At 43.8% G+C, this 27,302-nt stretch overlaps 1 protein-coding gene across 2 annotated transcripts in view; it reads right to left on the reverse strand.

Annotated features, from left to right (window-relative positions):
• etnppl (ethanolamine-phosphate phospho-lyase) overlaps positions 1-27,302 on the reverse strand; it is an 83,177-nt gene that overhangs the window by 4,454 nt on the left and 51,421 nt on the right. For both annotated transcript variants that reach the window (XM_029117588.2, XM_029117589.2), the window contains exons 7-10: positions 25,298-25,380; positions 21,477-21,702; positions 15,937-16,091; positions 3,918-4,007 (exon numbers count right to left, since the gene is read on the reverse strand). In XM_029117588.2, the coding sequence (XP_028973421.2) occupies positions 3,918-4,007; positions 15,937-16,091; positions 21,477-21,702; positions 25,298-25,380 (554 nt within the window). The remainder of the gene's footprint in view (positions 1-3,917; positions 4,008-15,936; positions 16,092-21,476; positions 21,703-25,297; positions 25,381-27,302) is intronic.

Raw genomic sequence — 27,302 nt, forward strand, 5'->3', positions numbered from 1 at the left:
ATTATGTTCCTGATTGTAGTTGTTGGTGTGTCCCAAATGTCAGTCATCAATCCATCTTCTGTTTGCTGAGGGGGACCAAATCACTGGACACTCCTGATTGCAACGCCTGTTACTTTTATACATTACCCAATCACAGCACACCTCCCCTAGTTTAAAAACCCAGTCAGTTTCTCCCCCAGACTCTTTGCTGTATCACACATTAAGATATGCAGACACAAACTCTTGGTACATACCTTTCGGATAGACAGACACTACTTTTATTCCTTTGTTTATTCATACACCACATAGTCTTAGCCCATACATCTGACTTTGTCCTGTTTCATGTGAGTATGTATTGCTGTGGTGTCTTGTTTGCTGTTTAGTCCATGTTTAACCGGTGCTGTTTGTTTGTACCTGGGAAAAGGGGATTTTTAGCAAGTTGCCCTTGGACATACACATCCCGTAATTTCCCTTCTCACTGGGTGCGTCCTCGAATGGGCGATAGCGGGTTTGGGGAACTGAGGGTGTTTCCCAGATTCATACTGCAATTCCGAGCTGTTTTTTGACTATCCTTTAGAGGGTCGGGATGGGGGCAAGCGTCTTTTGCAACCTGAGGCAGGATAACAGCAGAGTATACCCTGTCGTTCCTGGCAGTGGCGGCGTCCAGCGGGTGGAACGAGCCTACTCTGTAGACCGCCTTCCGCAAAGGATTGTGGATGGAGGTCCAAATGGAGCTGGCTTGCGTAAGCAGTTCCATGTTGCTGAATGCCTTCATCACCAGGCGATCGCTATTGATGGGCAGCTCCGGGACTGTGACTGCCTGGCCTCCTCATCTCACAGATGGAGCCAAAACATGAGCCTATGGAACTGAGGATCACCAAGTTCCCCACGGAGGAGAGAGAACGCCGGAGTTATCAGGGCCTATGCCTGTTCTGTGGGGAGAACGGGCATTTCTGGAATGGGTGCTTCTTGCCTCAGACATGGAGCGGGAAGGGGGTGAGTACCCAGACAGTGCAGTCGGGCACAGTAGGTGCCTTGCGCTTATGCGGCACTGCCTGTCCTTTCTGTTGTCCGATTGTAATGTCTGGTGGTTTTCTCACCCTTCTACAGCCCTGATTGACTCCAGAGCTACGGGGAGCTTCATTGACCTGTCTCTAGTGAATGCGCTCCAGTCGCCATCTCACACTCACCAACAACAGCTGCCATCAAGAGAGACTGGTACTGCTGGTTATGATGTCGTCCATACACTCCGTCATCTTGGGTCTTCTATGGCTCCAACAGCACAACCCCAACATTGCTTGGAGAAAATGGAAGATCCTGGGATGGTCGACATGGTGCCGGAAGACCTGCCTGATGGTGATGTGTGGAGAGCACTGCGGACGCATCCCACCTGCGTACGTAGACCTAAGCAGGGTGTTTCCCAACAAAAAGGCTAGATGTCTCCCTCCTCACCACTCCTGGGTCTGCGACATTGAGTTCCTGCCAGAGGCAGTGCCACCAGGAACAAGATCTACCTACTCTCTGTGGCCAAAACGCACGCCATGGAGACCTACATCAATGAGATAGGGACACATTCGCTATTCCACCTCCTCTTCTTCAGCCAGCTTTTTCTTTGTGAAACAGAAGGATGGGGGTCTAAGGCCATGTATAGACTACAGGGGACTCAACATCATCACCACGAAATACTGGTTAATGCCCCTCGTCCCATCGGCTAAAGAGCAGCTGAAGGTGGCATGCCACTTCACGAAGCTGGACCTCCGGAGTGTGTACAACCTTGTGCATATCTGGGAGGTAGACAAATGGAAAACACTTGACAGTGTCGGGCCACTATAAATACCTGGTGATGCTGTACGGGCTAGCTAATGCGCCGGCGGTGTTCAAGGCACTCCTAAACGAGGTGTTTCGGGATATGTTCGGGAAGTACGTAGTTGTATACATTGATGACATATTAATCTACTCCCCATCATAGCCCCGCTCACGTCGTTGTTGATAGGTTAACCTCAACGCCTCAGCAGAGAAGGCCTTCCTTGACCTGAGGGACAGATTCATCACAGCCCCCCTACTGAAACACCCAGATCCCCTCAAGCCCTTCACAGTTGAGGTAGATGCAGTCGGAGTGGGGGTGGTCCTCTCCCAGCAGCACGGAAACCCACCTCAGCCCCACCCCTGTGCCTACTACTTTAAGAAACGGTCTGCTGCAGAGAGGAACTATGGCATGGGTGACCATGAGCTACCGGCAGAGAAGTTGGCGTTAGAGGAGTGGAGACACTGGCTTGCCCGGGAGCTGTTAACTGTCAAGGCAGCGTGGCGCCTTAACCCCCACCAGGCTCGTTGGACACTGTTCTTTGAGCGCTTCCAGTTCACCCTGACATACTGCGCCGGTACAAAGACTGTCAGGGCGGATGCACTCTCCCGCTTGAATTACCTTGGGGCAGAACTTCCAAAGGACATACCAATTTTACCCCCCTCGTTGTCGTGGGTCCTGTCTTCTGGGACCCTGCCCCAGCAACCTGCCCCCTCGGAGAGTGCAGGGCTGATTGAAGACCTGGGTGAACACCACGCCAGCTACAGGACATCCGGGTATCAATCTCCCCCTCAGAGACATAATGGTGGTATGGGGAGGACTGTGTGACACTATGTCACGTTCGTGTGCGCACAGTCTAAGGCGCTGTGAACAGCTCCAGCAGGGAAACAACATCCTCTCCCAGTGCCTCAGCAGCCTTCTCACACCCGGACCTGCCGCCACCAGAGGGCAACAACACCATTGCCGTGGTATTGAGCAGGTTCTCAAAGATGGCTAGGTTCATTCCACTACCTGGTCTCCACGTGGCTGAGGTGCCAGCAGGTGTTCATGTCCTTCATGTCCAGGCTGGGGGTAGCGGTCAGCCTCACATCCAGGTATTACCTGCAGGCTTAATGGGCAGGCAGAGCGTACTAATCAAGAACTGTATGGACTTGTTGAGTGGACACGCTTTATCCCCTGGGCAGAGTACACTCAAAACTCCCTGCGCCATTCCTCCACAGGTCAGACCCCCTTCCAGGTAGTGCCCATGTTCCACCTTCCCCTGTGCCCCTGGGTGGGGGGTTCCAGTGACAGTGGAAGAGTGGTTCAGGAACTAAGGTTTTGTTCCGCCGCCCACGTCTGCCTTCAGGAGACAGTACGATATCCTTGGGTCCAGCTCAGTTCATAATAAATGAAATATAGCCAGAATCAAAGGCTTGGTGTCCCAAAAAGACCAAGAGAAGCTCATCCACGCTTTTATCTCTAGTAGGGTTGACTACTGTAATGGCCTCTTAACTGGACTCATAACTGCTGGAATGTTAACCAGGACCAAGAGAACAGACCACATCACTGCAGTTCTTAAATCTTTGCATTGGCTTCCAGTCAGTTACAGAATAGTGGTGCTTTTAGTGTATAAATCTCTGAATGGTTTAGGACCCGAATACATTTCTGGTATGTTTGAAGAATATAAACGGGGGGGGGGGGGGGGTACGGCCCGGAGGTCGGCCCCAGGGCCGGCGGGGGCGCGCTGCCAGAGCCGCGCGCACGCGCGCGGGGGGGGGGGTGTACTGTAACGAGGACGTCATCGCCGGCTTTCTAGCCATGCCGCTCCTCCTCCCACGGCACTGTCATGTTTTGTTATCGCACGCACCTGTTGTCCATTCCCTCATTAGATCGCATATATAAGTTCCTGTGTTTCTGGGTGTCTTTGTGTGGTATTGTTCTATGTCCTTTGACTGTACTGGAGTATACGGATGCACGCTTGTTTTGCGCTTGTGCGCTTTTGTTTTTGCGAGTCTTTTCACTGTGTTCAATACAAGAAACGTTCATTGTCTCCCTGCATTTGGCTCGCCTTTTTTCGACGCACTCCACTACACCCACACCGTGACAAGTATGTTTCATGAATAGCTAATGAAAAGGTACTAAAGTCACTTACTTGTAAATGATGTCCTGGCATTCTGCTGTAGCAGGGGTCAGTTTCACCCGATCTCTCACAAGCTCCACCCCAACGAAGAGGCCACAACCCCTACCAGACATGACAAAATTTTTGCATTTCAGTAATTTCAACGTGGTCTCAGGAGTATATGTAACATATGTTACATATTATACGTATATCTGTGAAATGCGATTTCTTATGATATGTTACGTTTAGTTACATGACAGTTCCGGGGTTATGGTTACAATACAAAAAAAGGTTTGTATTGTAACCACAAGCTTTCTAGGTTGGAGTTAAGATTAGGTATCATAGTGCTGGGATTAAGGTTAGGGTTTGGATTATTAGAAAAAATATAGTTGGATTTGGACTCTGGAGGGGATGTATCTGCACATGAACCAGCTCGCACCATTAAGCAAACAGTCTTTCAGATCCAGAGAAAAAAAAAAAAAAAAAAAATATTTGTCATTTGCAATAACAAGTTACAGCAAAGAAATGCTTGTTTTTCCTACTCTCGATAGTGCAGTTAAAAGGTAAAAAGTAACAGTTATTATAATAAAAAAAAAAGATAACAATATAAAAACACACATCAATAATAATAACTATACAACTATACAACCGTAGTGCAATGTAAAAATGACAGGTGTGCATGATATAAAGTGACAGGTGTGCATGGACTATGGATGGAAGGGAAAAGGGGTTCCCGAGTTGAGCAGCCTTACAGCCTGTGGAAAGGAGGTGTTCCGTAGCCTGTTTGTTTTGGACTGAATACTCCTGTACCTTCTGTCTGACGGCAGCTTGGTAAACAGTCCATGGTATGGGTGGCTTGGATCTGTAATGATCAGTTTTCTCCTACACCTCTCTGTGTAGAGATCCTGCAGGGATGGCAGGTCCGACCTTGTGATGCTCTCTGCTGTTTTAATCACCCTCTGAAGTGCTTTGTGGTCGAGGGCGGTGACACAGATGGTCAGGATACTCTCAATAGTGCATCTGTAGAAGTTGGTGAGTATCCTGGAATCCATGCCAAATGTCCTTAGTCAGCGTAGGAAGAAGAGCCGTTTCCTGGCCTCCTTCATCACGACGTTAGAGTGTTGAGACCAGGTCAAGTCATCAATGATGCTGACCCTAAGGAACCTGATGTTGTGAAATCTCTCTACTGCAGACCCATTGATGTGTATGGGGGTGTGCTCTCCCCACTGCTGCTTCCTGTGATCAACAATCATCTCCTTCGTTTTGATGATATTGAGCTGGAGGTTGTTCTCCTGACACCACGAAGTCAGTGACTTTACTTCGTCTCTATAGGCTGACTCATCGTTGTCAGAGATCAGGCCTATTATGGTGGTGTCGTCAGCAAACTTAACAATGGTGTTGGAGACGTGAGTTGCCAGGCAGTTGTGAGTAAAGAGAGAGTACAGGAGCGGGCTCAATACACAGCCCTGGGGGGAACCAGAATCCAATTTACAGAATTCAATTAGAATCAATAAGAACCTACAACAGATTTTCTCAACTTCTTGTGAGTCAAAGCAGCAACCTCTTTGCTTTCAGGCCCAACACTCAAACGACTAGGATATCTACTTCCCCACAAACATCATAATTTAACCCACCAACTTCTGACACACACACAGTTTCTGTAAACTTCATAAATATTCAGTGTGATTTTACCATAAGAGATTTTAAACCCCTTATGATACCATAAGAATTTTCCTTCCAGCCAAAGGAAATAACACTGGGCCTTAAGGGGTTGCCTAATTTCCTAGGGCACCAAGGCCAATCAAGCAAAATAGCCAATCACATTGCTCAGAAAATCAAAGAAATTTAAGAAAAACAAACAATTACTCTTAAAGATTTAAGAAACCTTGGCCCCATGTCTTAGTGAATAAGAAATTATGGCCAACCTCTATTCTGCTCTTACCAAACTAACTTTTTTGTCAACAAGCCACTGTTGCAGGTAAGGTGAATTACCTAAAAGAAATACACAAGAAAAGAAACCAGGCAAGCCTAGTTCTGCCAGCACATGATTAGAATGGATGAATGTTGTTGTCCTGGCTGTATTCGACCCATGGTTTCCTATGTGGCAGACTGTGTCTCTAACCACTACGCTATTTAAACAGCTGGATGTTCTAGCATGTGATACGTGTGTAGAGATGTGGTGTCTGTTTAACTCTGCATTGTCAAACCAATTAGTCGAATCTCCACGGTTCATGAAACTAGTTCCCTACATCAGCTGACATCCAAACCAAAAGCAGGTATAACAGGGTCGCTACACTACATTCAACATGTTAAATTAGAAAGAGATTATTGTAGATGGCTAGCTAATAGCTATATAGTACCTATAATGAATGCTATGTAAATCGAATTCGAGAATAATATGTTTGTTGTCTGTTTTTTGGGGTCTTAAAGCAGGTATCGACTCACTTTTAGAGGACACACTCCGAGACACATTCTTAGTGGGTAATGAACAGAAGAAATCCAAAGAAAATTTCTGACGTTAAAGACATTCAAAACTGCATGTGTAATTGCTAAGGGAAAGGATACAAGGTATGATAATTTCAGAAACAGATGCCACAGGAGTATAAAAAGCCAAAGGCATCAAGAGGGAGCAAACAAAGGCAGAGTGCATATTGAGTGTTTACCACCACTAATGGATTTATGAATACAAACATCCTATTAATACTGAGTGTACAGAATAAGTCCACCAACCAAAGGGGCAGAATAACCCCTAGACTTGTTGCAAAGTCAAAGAGCAATCTACCTCTACCTTGTGTTGGACTATTTGTAGGTTAAATACCCATAATTCTAATTAAGTTGTAGTTTGCTCTATATGGGTCATTGTTTAGCGTGGAAGAGTGTAATATATTTATGTGCATGCAAATAGTATCCTCAAGCAACTTTAGCATAACGTGATGTTCACAGGTAAGCAACCTCATCAACTGTTAAGCCTTGCCAAGACATAAATATGCTGTCTGATTACAGTCAGTTGCTCACTGTTTTACGAACGTCAACCTTATAATCAATAAATGGTATTAATGAAATGGTATGTTCAGAGTAAATCTCAAAAGGCATTGAACTGAATTTCTTAATGAATATCTATTAATCTCTCATGACATCTTGGCAAGGTGGTACTTTTAGGTTTTAAGGCTTGGACCCTTAATTATTTTACAGTTTTGTTTGGAGAACTATTGGACAGGGTAGAATAAAATGGTACGAAGTGCTCATGCTATGCTCAGGGCACTCACCTGATGCCCATATAGGCTTGAGTTCTGTTTTGTTTTTGGAGCAGGCTCTGTTTCAACATTGCAGTGTTTATCAGTAATTAATACTTCTTTCTAAAGTTCTTTGAAGTTGGACTCAACCCTATAATCTTGAAAACATTTAACAAGGGCTTCAACGAGAGCCACATCTGAACTTAACCCTTTAGATCCCAATATAATTTTAGATTGCTGCTGTAGATTACTGAGAATTCTCAAAATAAATCATATTTTTCACACATTTCAAACAAACAAATAGCACAAAAACTAAGACAAAATAAAAATGACAAGTTCAATGAAGCAGGAACTTTCCTTGATACTTCCCAGGCTCATGTAGTTTTAAAAGCACATAGCATGTTTTAAAAGTATATAGCATGTTTTAATAGGCATTCAGGAAAGCCTGTTTTGTCCTGTCATGCTTGAACATATAATAATAGCTATTCAAGAAAAAGCCTGTTTTGTTGTGCTTTGTCATGTTAGATTTCATTAAGAGTCAAACACATTTATTGCTCTTTTGTAATGTTTTAATCCATAAGGCCTCAAGGGGGGTCTCACAAGAATGTGGTTAGGCCTTTACCAGGCCCACCGCATGGTCATTTTCTGTTGCGTGCTGAGCTGTTTGCTAACACATGTGGGTACATCTAAACCTAGTGATACATTTGAAATTGGTACATACAATGATGATTTTCTAATCTGGTAAAATAGTCTCATGGTTTTCTTACAAAATATTAAAATATTGTGTTTTCTCTTGTGGTAGAATGAAGAATCCACATGGTAATAGTCTTTCATGTTAAGAAAGACACGTTGTGTCCCATGAGGACTGAATTTGAATCTAAAATACACTGCGTATTTATTATACAAAATCATATTTCTCAACATTTATTTTATTGTACAATCACAAATGCTTCATGTCAATCCAAAATATGATTGAACCTCAAACCTGAATGTTAAACAAAATGTGTTTTTATCTTTTTCAGGGGAATATATTAGTGTGCACAATTATTAGGCAACAATTGGTGTGCACAATTATAAGGGAACTAATTGACAAAAATAGTTTCTCTCAACTCTCCCTTGACGACCCGAATCATTGTTTCAACCACTATACTAAACGGCTGATTTCTAACATACAGAAAAGTTATTTGTCAATTGTATTGATGAAAAACAGTAACATGTAATAGGTTAGCTGAACTGATTATTGGTGATCATTGGTATTTCGTTTTGTGAATAATTATTTAGCCTAATACATGTGTAGAATCTCTCTCTTCAGTTAAATAAGCAGGCGATATTCTAAGAGAGATGATAGGATGTGTATGCGATTTTGTCTTAGTAACGGTGTAATACGTTTGATGAATTGGTAATTTGTGATTATTAAATAATTTTTAGCCTACACAAGAATGCTGAATCTCCTATCTCCTAAGGTGTGATAGGCCTACATATGTGGAATTGTCAAGTTGCCTATAAAATTTGTATTATCTTTCAATAATTATAAAAATTACTGTAATAATAATTAATACAATTATTGAATGATCATGGAAATCTTCTTTTTCATTTGTAAGTTCATTCAAATTCAACCAAGATTTTATCTGGAAGTATTGCACATTCATCCATTGACATCATGGATTCCGTAGGGGGTGATTAGCACCTGGGTACCCATTTGGTACCATCGTTAAGGGCCATGGGCTGTTGGACGATTAGGTCAGAAAACAGGGTAAAAATCGTTTTTCGTTTGTGACAAGGTAATATACACCTATTTAGGAACAGTCATGGAAGGAGGAGGGTGTAGCTTTCAAAATGGCAGTTTTATTTTAATTACAAACTCAAACAACAATTCCTGTAGGCATATGGCAGTCCTAGTGTCCAAAAATTATTTTGCATCCATCTGTCAATTTTCAAATTATGGGATATTTTTCAACTATAACTTTCATAAAATGTACAAATAATTTTAATATAATTCCGGAGTTGGGATAAACTGATATAAATCTTTTATAAGTATTTATATCAGTTTATCCCAACTCCACCAGCTAGACCTAGCAAACATTTTGTTATTGTTAGCATGTGTCATGTAGACATTCAACCACTATTTTTATATCATTTATCATTCAAAAGCATGTCTTCCAGAGCATATCGTTAGCTAGTCCATACATGTCTGTATCCTTTGTAAATGTGGTGTTTTGTGTTGCATCATCTATTTATCTATTCATTCTTATATTTGGAAAGTACATTCTAATTGCACCAGCCTATCTTTATCTGCCATTTCATAAAAAACCAAATGTTTTCCATGTGCCAATAAATTTTTCTCAGTCTTCAATGGAGGTACATTCAGAATATTCCACATAAAATTTCTTAGGTCTTTTAGCCAGACCTATACAGAGGCTTTTTATAATATCTTGTGTCATTTAGATTTTAATTGTCATTATATCTGTATATATAGGCAAAATCTGTAATAAATACATTTAATTAAATGTTTAGTATAAGTCTGACCATTGGGTGTCTTATCACAATCACAACTAGAACAATCACAATAGAAAAACCAAAAACATTCTAGTTTGAAGTAATGTGTTGAAAAACCTATTCTCATGATATGCAAACTAGTGAAGATTTCTTGTATTCCCTAAACTAAAACTCTTCATCTCCTACTTTTCACGCGTCTCTTAACACTTCCAAAATATCATAGAGAGCCTGGCTCTCAAGGCTAATACAGTGTTGATGCCAATTTCTAGTGCTACATCGTGTAATCCTTATTCCAGTAAGTGCAGCCACACAGCCTTTTTTGACAAACAAGAGATGACAAGCTTTCTTCATTTTGTCAGCGAGCCGAACAACACAGGAAGTTAATGATGGCTGAAGTTGCTAGTTTAAGTCAAATTCTCAACTAGTGATGGTTGCAGAAAAAACATATATAATAATAAAATGTGTCTTTAGTATTATCACATTATTACAGCCAACACACAAGGAATTGTCACCTTTTATGAAATTGAGCAAAAGTGAAAAATTAAACAACAAAAACAATTAGTAATTATTTTGGCTCAAAAGCATTTTTTAGGAAGTCTCCCCTCGAGTGGATAATGAGTAGTGAGCCTCTTCCGGTAAAGTCTGCCCTCTTCAATTCAAACCACAGTTTCTTCCATTAGATTCCAGTCCAGAGACTGAGATCACCTGTATAAAACGTCTATATGAATTTTGATGTATGTATGGGGTCATTGTCTTGTTCAGCGTTCATCCACTGCCAAGTCTCAATATCTTGGCAGAGGCAACCAGGTTTTGGGCTAAAATATAATTCTTAGTGGAATATATTATGCCATCAGTCTTAACACACCCATGGACCACTAGCAGCAAAGCAGCCCAAAAGAAACAATAAACTACCACTATACACTCACCTAAAGGATTATTAGGAACAGCATACTAATACTGTGTTTGACCCCCTTTCACCTTCAGAACTGCCTTAATTCTACGTGGCATTGATTCAACAAGGTGCCGAAAGCATTCTTTAGAAATGTTGGCCCATATTGATAGGATAGCATCTTGTAGTTGATGGAGATTTGTGGGATGCACATCCAGGGCACGAAGCTCCCGTTCCACCACATCCCAAAGATGCTCTATTGGGTTGAGATCTGGTGACTGTGGGGGCCATTTCAGTACAGTGAACTCATTGTCATGTTCAAAAAACCAATTTGAAATGATTTGAAATGTGCATTATCCTGCTGGAAGTAGCCATCAGAGGATGGGTACATGGTGGTCATAAAGGGATGGACATGGTCAAAAACAAAGCTCAGGTATTTGTTTCTGACCATGTCCAATTGGCACTAAGGGGCCTAAAGTGTGCCAAGAAAACATCCCCCACACCATTACACCACCAGCCTGCACAGTGGTAAACAAGGCATGACGGATCCATGTTCTCATTCTGTTTACGCCAAATTCTGACTCGACCATCTGAATGTCTCAACAGAAATCGAGACTCATCAGACCAGGCAACATTCTTCCAGTCTTCAACTGTCCAATTTTGGTGAGCTCGTGCAAATTGTAGCCTCTTTTTCCTATTTGTAGTGGAGATGAGTGGTACCCGGTGGGGTCTTCTGCTGTTGTAGCCCATCCGCCTCAAGGTTGTGCGTGTTGTTGCTTCACAAATGCTTTACTGCATACCTCGGTTGTAACGAGTGGTTATTTCGGTCAAAGTTGCTCTTCTATCAGCTTGAATCAGTCGGCCCATTCTCCTCTGACCTCTAGCATCAACAAGGCATATACGCCCACAGGACTGCCGCATACTGGATGTTTTTCCCTTTTCACACCATTCTTTGTAAACCCTAGAAATGGTTGTGCGTGAAAATCCCAGAAACTGAGCAGATTGTGAAATACTCAGACCGGCCTGTCTGGCACCAACAACCATGCCACACTCAAAATTGCTTGAATCACCTTTCATTCCCATTCTGACATTCAGTTTGGAGTTCAGGAGATTGTCTTGACCAGGATCACACCCTTAAATGCATTGAAGCAACTGCCATGTGATTGGTTGATTAGATAATTGCATTAATGGGAAATTGAACAGGTGTTCTTAATAATCCTTTAGGTGAGTGTATTTTACTGTGGTGATCAGGTGCTTTTCCTGGTATACACTTCCCTTTTGTCACAAAGCATGCCGATGATGTGCATGGTTAAATAGACAGTTATAGACACTCAGGAAACTTCAGGGATTTTGTGGGTTGGGATTTTAACATCCCCTTCATGAACTGCCACCTTAACGTGGTGGAGAGTACCCGAGTGACCCTAGGAGCTATGTTGTCTGGGGCTATATGCCCCTGGTAGGGTCTCCCAAGGCAAAAAGGTCCTAGGCGACGGGTCAGACTAAGAGCGGTTCAAAACCCCCTTAATGATGAGTACAATTTTGACCCTGGAGCCAGGCCCGGGGTTGGGGCTCGTACGCGAGCGCCTGGTGGCCGGGCCTTTTCCCATGGGGCCCGGCCCGGGGTCAGCCCGAAGGAGCGACGTGGGGCCGCCTTCCCGTGGGCTCACCACCCACAGGAGGGACCATAAGGGGCCGGTGCGGAGAGGATCGGGCAGCAGTCGAAGGCGGTGGCCTAGACAACCCGATCTCTGGACATGGAAACTAGCTCTAGGGACGTGGAACGTCACCTCGCTGGCGGGGAAGGAGCCTGAGATCGTGCGTGAGGTTGAGAGGTTCCGACTAGAGGTAGCCGGGATCACCTCTATGCACGGCTTGGGCTCTGGAACCACACTCCTTGAGAGAGGATGGACTCTTCACCACTCTGGAGTTGCCCATGGTGAGAGGCGGCCGGCTGGTGTGGGTTTGCTTATAGATCCCCAGCTCTGCTGCCATGTGTTGGAGTTTACCCCGGTGAACGAGAGGGTCGTTTCACTGCGCCTACGGGTCGGGGATAGGTCTCTCACTGTTGTTTGTGCCTACGGGCCGAACGGCAGTGCAGAGTACACAACCTTCTTGGAGTCTCAGGGAGGGGTGCTGGAAAGTGCTCCGACTGGGGACTCTATCGTTCTACTGGGGGACTTCAACGCCCACGTGGGCAACGACAGTGACACCTGGAGGGGCGTGATTGGGAGGAACGGCCCCCCTGATCTGAACCCGAGTGGTGTTCAGTTATTGGACTTCTGTGCTAGTCACAGTTTGTCCATAACGAACACCATGTTCAAGCATAAGGGTGTCCATCAGTGCATGTGGCACCAGGACACCCTAGGCCGCAGGTCGATGATCGACTTTGTTGTCGTCTCATCTGACCTGCGGCCGTATGTCTTGGACACTCGGGTGAAGAGAGGAGCGGAGCTGTCAACTGATCACCCCCTGGTGGTGAGTTGGATCCAATGGCAGGGGAGGAAGCTGGACAGACTCGGCAGGCCCAAGCGTACTGTAAGGGTCTGCTGGGAACGTCTGGCCGAGTCTCCTGTCAGAGAAATCTTTAACTCCCACCTCCGGCAGAGCTTCGACTGGATCCCGAGGGAGGCTGGAGATATTGAGTCCGAGTGGACCATGTTCTCCACCGCCATTGTCGAAGCGGCTTCCGGTGCCTGTCGAGGCGGCAATCCCCGAACCCGGTGGTGGACACTGGAAGTAAGGGATGCCATCAAGCTGAAGAAGGAGTCCTATCAGGCCTGGTTGGCTTGTGGGATTCCTGAGGCAGCTGACGGGTACCGACAGGCCAAGCGGACTGCAGCCCGGGTGGTTGTGGAGGCAAAAACTCGGACCTGGGATTAGTTCGGTGAGACCATGGAGAAGGACTATCGGCTGGCCTCGAAGAGATTCTGGCAAACCATACGGCGCCTCAGGAGAGGGAAACAGTGCCCTACCAACGCTGTTTACAGTGGAGGTGGGCAGCTGTTGACCTCAACTGGGGATGTCGTCGGGCGGTGGAAGGAGTACTTCGAGGATCTCCTCAATCCCGCCGTAACGTCTTCCTTTGAGGAAGTAGAGGATGAGGGCTCAGAAGTGGACTCGTCCATCACCCGGGCTGAAGTCACAGAGGTGGTCAAGAAACTCCTCGGTGGCAAGGCACCGGGGGTGGATGAGATCCGCCCTGAGTGCCTCAATTATCTGGATGTTGTGGGGCTGTCTTGGTTGACACACCTGTGCAACATCACATGGCAGTCGGGGGCAGTTTCTCTGGGATGGCAGACCGGGGTGGTGGTCCCTCTTTATAAGAAGGGGGACCGGAGGGTGTGTTCCAACTATAAGGGGGTCACACTTCTCAGCGTCCCGGGAAAGTCTATGCCGGGGTTCTGGAGAGGAGAATACGGCCGATAGTTGAACCTCGGATTCAGGAGGAACAGTGTGGTTTTCGTCCAGGCCGTGGAACACTGGACCAGCTCTATACCCTCTACGGGATGTTGGAGGGTTCATGGGAGTTTGCCCAACCAATCCACATGTGTTTTGTGGATTTGGAGAAGGCATTCGATTGTGTCCCTCACGGCATCCTGTGGAGAGTGCTTCGGGAATATGGGGTCCTGGGTCCTTTGCTAAGGGCTGTCAGGTCCCTGTACGACCGAAGCAGGATCTTGATCTGCATTGCCGGCAGTAAGTCAGACTTGTTCCCAGTGCATGTTGGACTCTGGCAGGGCTGCCCTTTGTCGCCGGTTCTGTTCGTAATTTTTATGGACAGAATTTCTAGGCGCAGCCAGGGGCCGGAGGGTGTCAGGTTTGGGGACCACATGATTTTGTCTCTGCTCTTTGCGGATGATGTTGTCGTGTTGGCATCTTCAAACCAGGACCTTCAGCATGCACTGGGACGGTTTGCAGCCGAGTGTGAAGATGTTGGGATGAAAATCAGTACCTCCAAATCCGAGGCCATGGTCCTCAGTTGGAAAAGGTTGTGCTTGCCCACTTCAGGTTTGTGGAGAGTTCTTGCCTCAAGTGGAGGAGTTTAAGTATCTAGGGGTCTTGTTTCACGAGTGAGGGAAGGATGGAACGGGAGATTGAAAGACGGATTGGTGCAGCTTCTGCAGTAATGCGGTCGATGTATCGGTCTGTCGTGGTGAAGAAAGAGCTGAGCCGCAAGGCAAAGCACTCGATTTACCGGTCAATCTACGTTCCTACTCTCACCTATGGTCATGAGCTTTGGGTCATGACCGAAAGGACAAGATCCCGGATACAGGCGGCCGAAATGAGCTTTCTCCACAGGGTGGCTGGGCAATCCCTTAGAGATAGGGTGAGAAGCTCGGTCACCTGGGAGGAGCTCAGAGTAGAGCCGCTGCTCCTCCACATCGAGAGGGGTCAGCTGAGGTGGCTTGGGCATCTGTTTCGGATGCCTCCGGAACGCCTTCCTGGGAAGGTGTTCCAGTCCCGTCCCACCGGGAGGAGACCCCGGGGAAGACCTAGGACACGCTGGAGGGACTATGTCTCCCGGCTGGCCTGGGAACGCCTCGGTGTCCCCCCGGAAGAGCTGGAGGAAGTGTCTGGGGAGAGGGAAATCTGGGCATCCCCGCTTAGACTGCTGCCCCCGTGACCCCGCCCCGGATAAGCGGAAGATGATGGATGGATGGATTTTAACATTGATTTTGAGACTCAATTGCCCAAAGATTCCACTAGACTTTACAGTTCTGAAACTGTAATCCTCTGATTTTTCTTTACCTCCCTCAAAATCTGTGTGTGGGGGCAATAAGCACATATGTCCTCTTACTCTCAAATTTAAAACCATTACAGATTTATTGTGCTTATGGTATTTTTAACAGATTCTGTATTTTTTTCCTAATCTGTATAGGTCAACAACCATCTGATTTTTGGTTTTCCCCATTGTAATGCATGACAAAGGGCTTTTAAATGCTTGCGACCTCATATTTACACACTAGGGAAGCAGGAACAAGTGAAAGGCAGAAACACAGTTCCTGGTGACTGACACCAAATAAAAAGCTTAGGATTTCATAAGAGATGCCACATTGTTTTATTTTATGGTTATATTTTTGCAGAAAATATCATACTGCTAAATAAAATGTTTTCCAAAATATTACTGATGGTTTGTCTGTTCTTATGCATTAACATTTGCTGAATTTTGTCAAGGGTGCCAATAATTCTTGAATTTACTGTATATGGAGAGGTTTTAGAACATCTTTGGGGTGAGTATGACCACTCGCTCGCTCACGCAACTAGGCAGCCAATTAAATCTAAGAAATTAAACTTTTGACTAAAACAACTGCCTGGATTATGCTTCAACACTATATGCAAAAATTTGATCTAACTTGCTTAAAACAATATATTCCAAAGGGAGTAGGCAAACTAAATATGTTTAAGGGGTTGTTGTTTTAAGCAGTGTGTGTACCTAATATCCCCCACCAATGGATGTTTCTCTTTCAGCTGCTCCAGCAGTTGCATCAGGTAACGCCCTACACGTAGTGCATTGCCTTGTAGATCTTCTTTCTCGATCACGTCCAAAACAGCCAGGCCAATGGCACAAGACACAGGGTTACCACCAAACTGAGAAATCCAGGTAACAAGAAACATCATGTAAAACTGGAAGACAATTCTTTAAAAAATAATTGGGCAAATTAGCAAGATATGTAGTTACAGCTTTTCATTATTTTACAATGAGTTAGCTGTCGCTCTATTGCTAACTACCAATCACTCCTTGAACACAGTGGGGAGAACAAGTATTTGATACACTGCCGATTTTGCAGGTTTTCCCACTTACAATGCATGTAGAAGTCTGTAATTTTTATCATAAGTACACTTCAACTGTGAGTGACGCAATCTAAAACAAAAATCCAGAAAATCACATTGTATGATTTTTATGTAATTAATTTGCATTTTATTGCATGACATAAGTATTTGATACATCAGAAAAGCAGAACTTAATATTTGGTACAGAAAACTTTGTTTGCAATTACAGAGATCATACGTTTCCTGTAGTTCGTGACCAGGTTTGCCCACACTGCAGCAGGGATTTTGGCCCACTCCTCCATACAGACCTTCTCCAGGTCCTTCAGGTTTCGGGGTCGTCGCTGGGCAATACGGACTTTCAGCTCCCTCCAAAGATTTTCTATTGGGTTCAGGTCTGGAGACTGGCTAGGCCACTCCAGGACCTTGAGATGCTTCTTACGGAGCCACTCCTTAGTTGCCCTGTCTGTGTGTTCCGGGTCAATCAAATCAATCAATCAAATGTATTTATAAAGCGCTTTTTACAACAGCAGTTGTCACAAAGTGCCTTACAGAGACACCCGGCCCTAAACCCCAAGGAGCAAACAACAATAGTGTTGAATTTCAGTGGCTAGGAAAAACTCCCTAAGTTCGAATTTTAGGAAGAAACCTAGAGAGGACCCAGGCTCAGAGGGGTGACCAGTCCTCTTCTGGCTGTGCCGGGTGAGATATTAAGAGTCCAATTGGAATAATAAATACAATTCTCTGGGCTAAATCCAGAGTCTATTTGATTTTAGACTAGGTCAGAAATATGACCAGGTGGACAAGTACAGGGACAGCAACGGGCCCCCCCAACCAGGAATCCGCAGGTGTGGACCAGAACCTCATCTCCTCCTAAAATTTAAAACTGGAGGAGACTGAGAAAAGTTAGAAAGTGCATTCCTCATATCCCCCAGCACAATAATATAGCAGCGTAACACCATGGAACTGAGACGGGGGGGTCCGGGGACACTGTGGCCCTACCCGGGGGAGGCCCCGGGACAGGGCCCAACAGGCAGGAAATCAATCCACCCACATTGCCAGGCATCAACCAAAGGGACACCCACCAACCGCAACCCCCCTGAAAGAGGGCTGAGTATTGCCAGCAGCGTACAGCCCAATTGCACAAGTGCGCAACAGAGAGACAACAACAAGCCAGTGACTCTTCCCCCGAAAGGCATTGGAGGGAGGGCATCCCAGTGGCGACGAGAGACCACCTGGCAAGACAGCAAGGGTGGACAGTATCAAGCCTACTGGTCACCTTCACGCCCCCGGGCCAGGCTACACCTAATTATAAACCGTGCAGTAGAGATGAGTTTTTAGTAGACACTTTTTACAGTTTTTTGGGATCTGCTAACAACGCTATTTGTTTCTTGGGTCCTAAAACGAGCATTTCTGTTTTTCTTGAGTTTAAGAAATTCTAACGGCTCCCACAGACCTGTTAGTTTTTCTTTAAGAAGCCCTCCTGTTCTCCACTCATTACCTGTATTAACTGCACCTGTTTGAACTCGTTACCTGTATAAAAGACACTTGTCCACACACTCAATCAAACAGACTCCAACCTCTCCACAATGGCCAAGACCAGAGAGCTGTGTAAGGACATCAGGGATAAAATTGTAGACGTGCACAAGGCTGGGATGGGCTACAGGACAATAGGCAAGCAGCTTGGTGAAAAGGCTTTTTGGTCTAAACTCCACTTGCTGTATTTGGAGGAAGAAGAAGGATGAGTACAACCCTAAGAACACCATCCCAACTGTGAAACATGGAGGTGGAAACATCATTTTTGGGGATGCTTTTCTGCAAAAGGGACAGGACGACTGCACCGTATTGAGGGGAGGATGGATGGGGCCATGTATCACGAGATTTCGGCCAACAACCTCCTTCCCTCAGTAAGAGCATTGAAGATGCTTCACCATTAGAAAACAAATAACTGACTCCTTAAATAGTTATGGTCCTCAAAATCTCAGTTGTCCAAAAACATTTTTGATACCTTATCGCTCGACACATTTACAAAATTTGTAATGAGTTCTTTTTTTTTTTTTTTATCCTTTATTTTACCAGGGGATTTATTTTACCAGGGGATATAAATCATCCTTGTCCACCTGGTCATACTTTTGACCTTAGTCTAGAATCAAATAGACTCTGGATTTAGCCCAGAGAAATGTATTTATTATTCTAATTGGACTCTTAATATCTCACCCGGCACAGCCAGAAGAGGACTGGTCACCCCTCTGAGCCTGGGTCCTCTCTAGGTTTCTTCCTAAAATTCTGCCTTCTTAGGGAGTTTTTCCTAGCCACGGAAATCCAACACTACTGTTGTTTGCTCCTTGGGGTTTAAGGCTGAGTGTCTCTGTAAAGCACTTTGTGACAACTGCTGTTGTAAAAAGGGCTTTATAAATCATACAATGTGATTTTCTGGATTTTTGTTTTAGATTCCGTCACTCACAGTTGAAGTGTACCTATGATAAAAATTACAGACTTCTACATCCTTTGTAAGTGGGAAAACCTGCAAAATCGACAGTGTATCAAATACTTGTTCTCCCCACTGTATGTGACACTCCAGTTATGTTAAAATGTATATGTAAATACATTACAGGTCAAAAGAACACCCCCATTTTCCAGTTTCTATTGAAATGTAAGCAGTCCAGCGAATAACCTGAAATAGTAAAAGGTCAACAACTTTCAGGATTTCTGAATTAATGGAAATAAATTAAGCTTTCAAACGTGATGCTAACAATTCCCACAGGTGGATTACAAAATCCACCACAGAATCAGAAGAAAAGTATCTGAGAGTCAACCACTTGCGTGATAGGCGGCTCACAGGACAACAGCTTCAAGCATACCTTAACACTAATCGAAGTAGAGGTCGACCAATAGTGATTTTTTATTGAATTGAACAATCTTTGACTTTATTAGAAACGGGATAACTGTTGAACTGAACATCTAAGTAAATACCTAAATAAACAAATCTGGAACAGAACATCAAACTGACTGATTCTATTATGCAAAATAACACTGTGGGTGGGAGCCATATCAGAGTTACGTTATCCTTTTTTTGAAAAATTCCAGAAAGTCTGCCATATACAACAGCAACTGAACATATGTTTTAGATACCCATATAATATTCTACATTTAAACAGCAATGAAACACAAACACTATGATCCAACAAATGTTTTTATTTAGTTTTTTTGCTAAATGTGCATGTAGGCAACAACTAGGGCTGTCGCAATTATTACATAATTGTCAGATTGCAATTATTTTATAGACGACTATCTTTTTGCACAATATTTGGATTATAAAAACATGTTTCCAATCTGAATAAGGGATTTTGAAGCCAATGTTAGAAATGTCTCAACAACTACTATACGAATTATGGCAGTTTCCATAAGATGTCTAGGCCATGGGTGCGGAAGAGCATTTGACAGCTCCATCAAATCTTGAAACTTTTTATTTTGAAAAAGTAAATGGTGTGCATTGTTCCCCACCCTCCCCCGATCAAAAATGTACCATTTGTACAGTCATGGCATGCCTATTGCTGAAACTAATGAAATGAAAAAGTTCAGTCAAATTTTGAAACTTCAGATTTCGAAAAAGGAAAAGGTGTGCATTGTTCCCCACCCTCCCCAGCTCACAAATATACACTTTTTATAATCATGGCACACCTATTGTGGGAGCTATTGAGTATTTTATTTTATTTTATGTGTTGCGTTTGACAGTGTTGTGTTATATATTCGAAAGATAACTTTTGTGGTGAGAAATAAACTGAAAACCGATAATACTTGAATGCTACTTGTCAGCCTTGCTGTTCAATCAACTGTTCCAACGTTTACCTCGGGACCGCAATGTTTAGCCCACGTTTTCAAACCCTATCACCAGAATAATGTGTTGAAGGTTGTTTCATGGAGTGGAGAATTGCTTTCTGAGAAATATATCTCTGATATAGCTTACAATGAAAAACGTAATTTAAAGTCTGCCGCATATTTATGGCATCCCTTCTCCAGTACACTGAGTGCCAGCGCTCGTCTCATAAAATCAAGCATGAGTGCCATTCTATGGGGTATTTAACAGTTGTTTAGATTACTATTAGGAGTTAATCACATGCACATATTTTCAGCAAAAGTCTTATCATGCTTACAGAAATGAATAACGCTGTCTAAAAGTTAACTTTCCTACAAATATAAATTATCTCAGGTACCGTACACAGTGACATTACCTTGACATCAAGTATGGATCCTCCAGCTCATCGCAAGGTGATGTAAGTCGCAAGTGACCAGTAGAGGCTGCGCAGCCATCAGCCACAAGTTCTGCCGGTAGCAATAGTTTATAAAACATCCTATTGGATTAATCGGTCGACCTCTAGATCGAAGTAAGCACGTCCCAGTTTCAACTCTGAAGGAAAGGCATCAAGCTGTAGGTTTGACATGAGTGGCATTACTAAGATGGCAAAATAAGAAAAAGAGTCTTGCCTCGGCCTTGAAGCACCGCCAGTGGACTACTGAAGACTGGCAAAAGGTCTTATTGACCGATGAATCAACATCTGAAATCTTTTAGTAGGCAAAATGGTGATGGTTCCTCAGATGGTTCATCAGTGTGTGACACCAACTGTCAAACATGGATGAGGCAACATGATGGTCTCGGGCTCTTTTGCTGGATCCAGATTCAGCAGACTGGCACCTTGAACCAATAACGGCTACCAAAGTATTATGCAGTGCCAAGCAATGCCCTCTGGTGTATTTCTAATTGGTCAGGGGTTCATCCTACAGTAAGATAATGACCCAAAACCTACCTCCAGGCTATGTCAGAACTACCTTAGAAGAAATCATGGAATGGCCAGCTCAGTCTCCAGAATTAAACCTCATTGAGCTGGATTAGGATAATCTGGGCAGAAGGGTAAACGCAAAGAAAAACAACCTATTTGTGGGACCTTCTCCAACAGTATTGGGAAGAACTATCAAAACAATATTTGATTTCCATTATAGAAATAATTCCATTGTAGAAAGAAAGTGTAGAAAGTTGAGATTACATTTTGTTGAACAAAATTATTTCATGATTTCTCTTGTCTCCAATTGTTTATTTGCTGTATGATTTAACACATTAAACTGGGTACATTTCAATAAAAACTGAAAAATGTAGGTCTTTTGACCAGTAGTGTATTTAACTCTATACCTACTTTCTAATCCTCTTACCGTGTTAAAGTACTCCATACCAGAGTTCCTGAAGGCCTCCGCTATCTCTCTTGTTGTGACCACACATGATATAGGGTGTCCGTTGCCGATGGGTTTACCCATGGTGACAATGTCAGGCACAAAGTCCTCTCCCTGAAGCTGGAAGGCCCAGAAGTGGGTGCCAACACGTCCAAAGCCCACTTGAACCTCGTCAGCGATAAATAGGCCACCAGCCTTGTGGACATGTCTGTTATGGGTAGGAAATAACGAATCACGCAACACAGAAAGACATATAGAGAACAAGTATTTGATACACTGCCGATTTTGCAGGTTTTCCCACTTACAAAGCATGTAGAAGTCTGTAATTTTTATCATACTCTTAAACTCTGAGTGATGGAATCTAAAACAAAAATCCAGAAAATCACAGAAAATTAATTTGCATTTTATTGCATGACATAAGTATTTGATACATCAGAAAAGCAGAACTTAATATTTGGTACAGAAACCTTTGTTTGCAATTACAGAGATCATACGTTTCCTGTAGTTCTTGACCAGGTTTGAACACACTGCAGCAGGGATTTTGGCCCACTCCTCCATATAGACCTTCTCCAGATCCTTCAGGTTTCGGGGCTGTCGCGGGGCAATACAGACTTTCAGCTCCCTCCAAACATTTTCTATTGGGTTCAGGTCTGGAGACTGGCTTGGCCACTCCAGGACCTTGAGATGCTTCTTACGGAGCCACTCCTTAGTTGCCCCTGTGTGTTTCGGGTCGTTGTCATGCTGGAAGACCCAGCCACGACCCATCTTCATAGCTCTTACTGAGGTTGTAGGCCAAGATCTCGCGATACATGGCCCCATCCATCCTTCCCTCAATACGGTGCAGTCGTCCTGTCCCCTTTGCAGAAAATAATCCCCAAAGAATGATATTTCCACCGCCATGCTTCACGGTTGGGATGGTGTTCTTGGGGTTATACTCATCCTTCTTCTTCCTCCAAACACGGCAAGTGGAGTTTAGACCAAAAAGCTCAGTTTTTTTGTCATCAGACCACATGACCTTCTCCCATTCCTCCTCTGGATCATCCAGATGGTCATTAGCGAAGTTCAGAAGGGCCTGGACATGCGCTGGCTTGAGCAGGGGGACCTTGCGTGCGCAGCAGGATTTTAATCCATGACGGCGTAGTGTGTTACTAATGGTTTTCTTTGAGACTGTGGTCCCAGCTCTCTTCAGGTCATTGACCAGGTCCTGCCGTGTAGTTCTGTGCTGATCCCTCACCTTCCTCATGATCATTGATGCCCCACGAGGTGAGATCTTGCATGGAGCCCCAGGCCGAGGGAGATTGACCGTCATCTTGAACTTCTTCCATTTTCTAATAATTGCGCCAACAGTTGATGCCATCTCACCAAGCTGCTTGCCTATTATCCTGTAGCCCATCCCAGCATTGTGCAGGTCTACAATTTTATCCCTGATGTCCTAACACAGCTCTCTGGTCTTGGCCATTGTAGAGAGGTTGGAGTCTGTTTGATTGAGTGTGTGGACAGATGTCTTTTATACGAGTTCAAACAGACCTCTACATGCTTTGTAAGTAGGAAAACCTGCAAAATCTGCAGTGTATCAAATATTTGTTCTCCCCATTGTAGCTAACCTTATACCCTAACAGATATAAAACAATACACATATTTGCTTATTAAACAATGCTGCAAAACAATCAAATGCTATCCACCCTCTTTCCTAGAAAAAGTTGGATCAGGAAAATGCCTGTGAAAATGCCCATTTCCCTGTTAATCCAAAATAGTGCATTTCAGTGTGTGTACACGGCAACTTTTTGTCAATTCACATGTGGCTGAATCTCACAGGCGAAAGCAAATGAGCAAGCAAAAAAGAAAACCCAATATCTCAAACAATAATATTTAGCCTGTGTATCTGACTTATGACCTACTGTGTTTGACCAGAGAGCAACACATACACAGGATACACATACTTAGTCAGAGGGGTTCTTTCATTTGCTTTGGGGCTTAATCTGGGATTGATATAACGTTTTATTGTATTGGTCAAAGAAATTCATAATATGTAAAGAATTTATTTGGATTGGGTTACAGTAGGTACAGTAGGATGGGATTGGTTGATTAGACAGAAAGATCTCAGATCACAATACATCTTATGCATCTTTACATCTAATTATATATTCATGTGACCATGGTTTAATATTCACTGAACAAAATTATAAACGCAACACTTTTGTTTTTGAACCCATTTATCATGTGCTGAATTCAAAGATCTATGTACACAAAAGGCCTATTTCTCTCAAATATTGTTCACAAATCTGTCTAAATCTGTGTTAGTGAGCACTTCTCCTTTGCCGAGATAATCCATACACCTCACAGGTGTGGCATATCAAGATGCTGATTAGACAGCATAATTATTGCACAGGTGTGCCTTAGGCTGGCACCCAATAAAAGGTCACTCTAAAATGTGCAGTTCCATCACACAGCACCATGCCACAGATGTCGCAAGTTTTGAGGGAGCATGCAATTGGCATGCTGACTGCAGGAATTCAGCACATGATACCAGAGCTGTTGCCTGTGAATTGAATGTTCATTTCTCTACCATAAGCCGTCTCCAAAGGAGTTTCAGAGAATTTGGCGGTACATTTAACCAACCTCACAAACGCAGACCACGTGTAATCACACCAGCCCAGGACTTCCACATCCAGCATCTTCACCTCCAAGATCATCTGAGACCAGCCACCCGGACAGCTGCAGCAACAATTGGCTTGCATAACCGAAGAATTTCTGCACAAACTGTCAGAAACCGTCTCAGGGAAGCTGTCTCTGCATGCTTGTCGTCCTCGTTGGGGTCTCGACCTGACTGCAGTTTGTCATCGTAACCGACTTGAGTGGGCAAATGCTCACATTCGATGGCGTCTGGCACTTTGGAGAGGTGTTCGCTTCACGGATTAATCCCGGTTTTCACTGTACAGGGCAGACGGCAGACGTGTGTGTCGTGTGGGTGAGCGGTTTGCTGATGTCAACGTTGTGGATCGAGTGGCCCATGGTGGCGGTGGGGTTATGGTATGGGCAGGCGTGTATTATGGACAACAAACACAGGTGCATTTTAATGATGGCATTTTTAATGCACAGATATACCATGATGGGATCTTGAGGCCCATTGTTGTGCCATTCATCCACGACCATCACCTCATGTTGCAGCATGATAAAGCACGGCCCCACGTACACAATTCCTGGAAGCTGAAAACATCCCAGTTCTTGCATGGCCAGCATACTCACCACACATGTCACCCAGTGAGCATGTTTGGGATGCTCTGGATCGGCATATACGACAGTGTGTTCCAGGTCCTGCCAATATCAAGCAGCTTTGCACAGCCATTGAAGAGAAGTGGACCAACATTACACAGACCACAATCAACAACCTGATCAACTCTACGTGAAGGTGGTGTGTTGCACTGCATGAGGTAAATGGTGGTCACACCAGATACTGACTGGTTTTCGGACCCTCCCGGACCCCCCCAATACAGTGAAACTGTGCATTTCAGAGTGGCCTTTTATTGTGCCACACCTGTGCAATAATCATGCTGTCTAATCAGCATCTTGACATGCCACACCTGTGAGGTGGATAGATTATCTCGGCAAAGGAGTAGTGCTAACTACCACAGATTTAGACAGATTTGTGAACAATATTTGAGAGAAATAGGCCTTTTGTGTACATAGAGAAAGTCTTAGATCTTTGAGTTCAGCTCATGATAAATGGGGGCAAAAACAAAAGTGTTGCATTTATAATTTTGTTAAGTGTATAATTATAACAGGTGTAAATGGGTGATACATACTGTGCCACTTTCTGGAAGTAGCCCGCAGGGGGGATGACTTGGCCACCACAACTCTGCAGTGACTCTGCAATGAAAGCTGCAATCTGCACAAGAGAAGAGCAAATTAGACCCAACATCAAGTCCCCTTTATGGTAACACACAGATATACGAAATACTTTGGCATGTCCCAGGTCTATTAACCTGTGACCCGGTGAATTACATCCACTTTAAGCCAGGATGTAAACATAGCATTAAAATGCAGTTCACTGGCCTTAAAGGGGCTAAAAGGCCTATAAAGCCTTTAGACCATTTTCTGTGACCCTAAGATCACCTCATACACAGTGATATGCCTACACCTCTAATGGCTTACCAAGTATGTGTCTGTGACCTTAAGCCGACGGACACGTTTTCACCAATAGCCTTATAGAAAGTGATGGGGCATATGGGGCACTAACATGATACTTGTTTAGTTTAACCTTTTCACACATAAGTTCCAAACCTTTTCACACGCACGAGTTCTAAAATGTGATTATGACATCACAGGATTCACCTGCAGCGCCATTCGCTGCAGTTTACCAGAACCATGCTGTTTGCTATATATTTCGTATTTTTGACCAGTCAATTTAAAATTATATTTGTGTATGACAACCAACAATAACGTAGGCAAATAATTTTAAAAACATTAACTAAATAATACATTGATAATACAAGTTCTGCAGTATAGAATTTACTTGAGCTAGCCATTAGCCAGCGTATTTCTTTCAATGCATCAACTTTTAGCAGTGGCTAAAAGCACATTATCTGCAAAGCATGGTACTAGTGTAAATTGTATTATGCTGTTAAACAGTGCTTAGCCCGTTTAACACCGTAGCGGATATAATTTTACCTACCCCAGTGCAATATGAAGTGAAAATGTTTTTCTAAAAAACTTTTCAGTTGGTGTTGGTAGGTTAGAGGTGAAGTACTTAGCCGATGCATTGACGTTAGCTAGGTTGGGTATAACTAAGGTTAACCTTATGGTCTATCAACCTTTACGTAATCGTTAAGATTATTTGGGACCCGAGAATTTGCTGAACGCCTTCCAGACCTGGCAATGCATTCGTGACTACGGATCTTTTTCCGACACAATGGTGAGTAGTGTATAATTGCATAAACTGTATACAGTAATGTGTTGGTTTGCATTATGGTCTTCATATCGATGTATGTATAGCCAATTTGATTGTGATCAAGAGGGGCTCTATGAATACAGTGGCCTTGTGCATAGTTTTCTTGGAATTAAAAACAGTAAGAAAAGGCATTAACTGCATACGGGTATTCCACCGAAAAAAACTGTTTATTTACAATTCCTCTAACGGGAATATAAACAACGCACAAAGTTAGAAATACAGTGCTGTGAAAAAGTCTTATGCCCCTAAAAGACTAACTAAATACATTTTACTATAGCAATTTATTTGGGTAGTAAGACACTTACTAGAAAAAACATGCATGGCAGTAAAAAAAGACCACACAAAACAGAATACAAGGAATACAATTGCTCAATAGTGCTTGAGTGTGGTACTCCCCAAAGCATGGTGTAACACATAGGGGTGCATTACAAGGTACACACATGTATTTTGTTAACTTCCTCAGATGCTCCTGGTCCCGGACAGACATACTTTGCAGTGCCTCCTGGTTCGGCTGCCTTGGGCATCTGTCTGAGGCATTTCAGCTGGGAAATGTCGTGCAGTGAGGCGCAGGGGGTTGTCACAAGAAGGCCGGCCTCCTGTTGGTGGACGGCAAGGGATGTGATGCTCCTCCAGCAGCTCTCCCGTGAGGTTCTCCCAATATTTTTGGTATGTGATAATCTCGCCTATACTTGTGAGAGAGTTGAAGATAATGAGTGAGAAAGATACTTTATGCAATTATATTGACATATCTGTATATCCAATTATCTTACCTGTCAGATGGCGGTTTACAATATGGCTGTTGAGGAGTGCAGTGTCCACAAGATGGAAGAATATCTTTTTGCGGTGGTTTTGCGGGCACA

Source organism: Esox lucius, chromosome 24, assembly GCF_011004845.1.
Source record: "Esox lucius isolate fEsoLuc1 chromosome 24, fEsoLuc1.pri, whole genome shotgun sequence".
Lineage (NCBI taxonomy): Eukaryota > Metazoa > Chordata > Actinopteri > Esociformes > Esocidae > Esox > Esox lucius.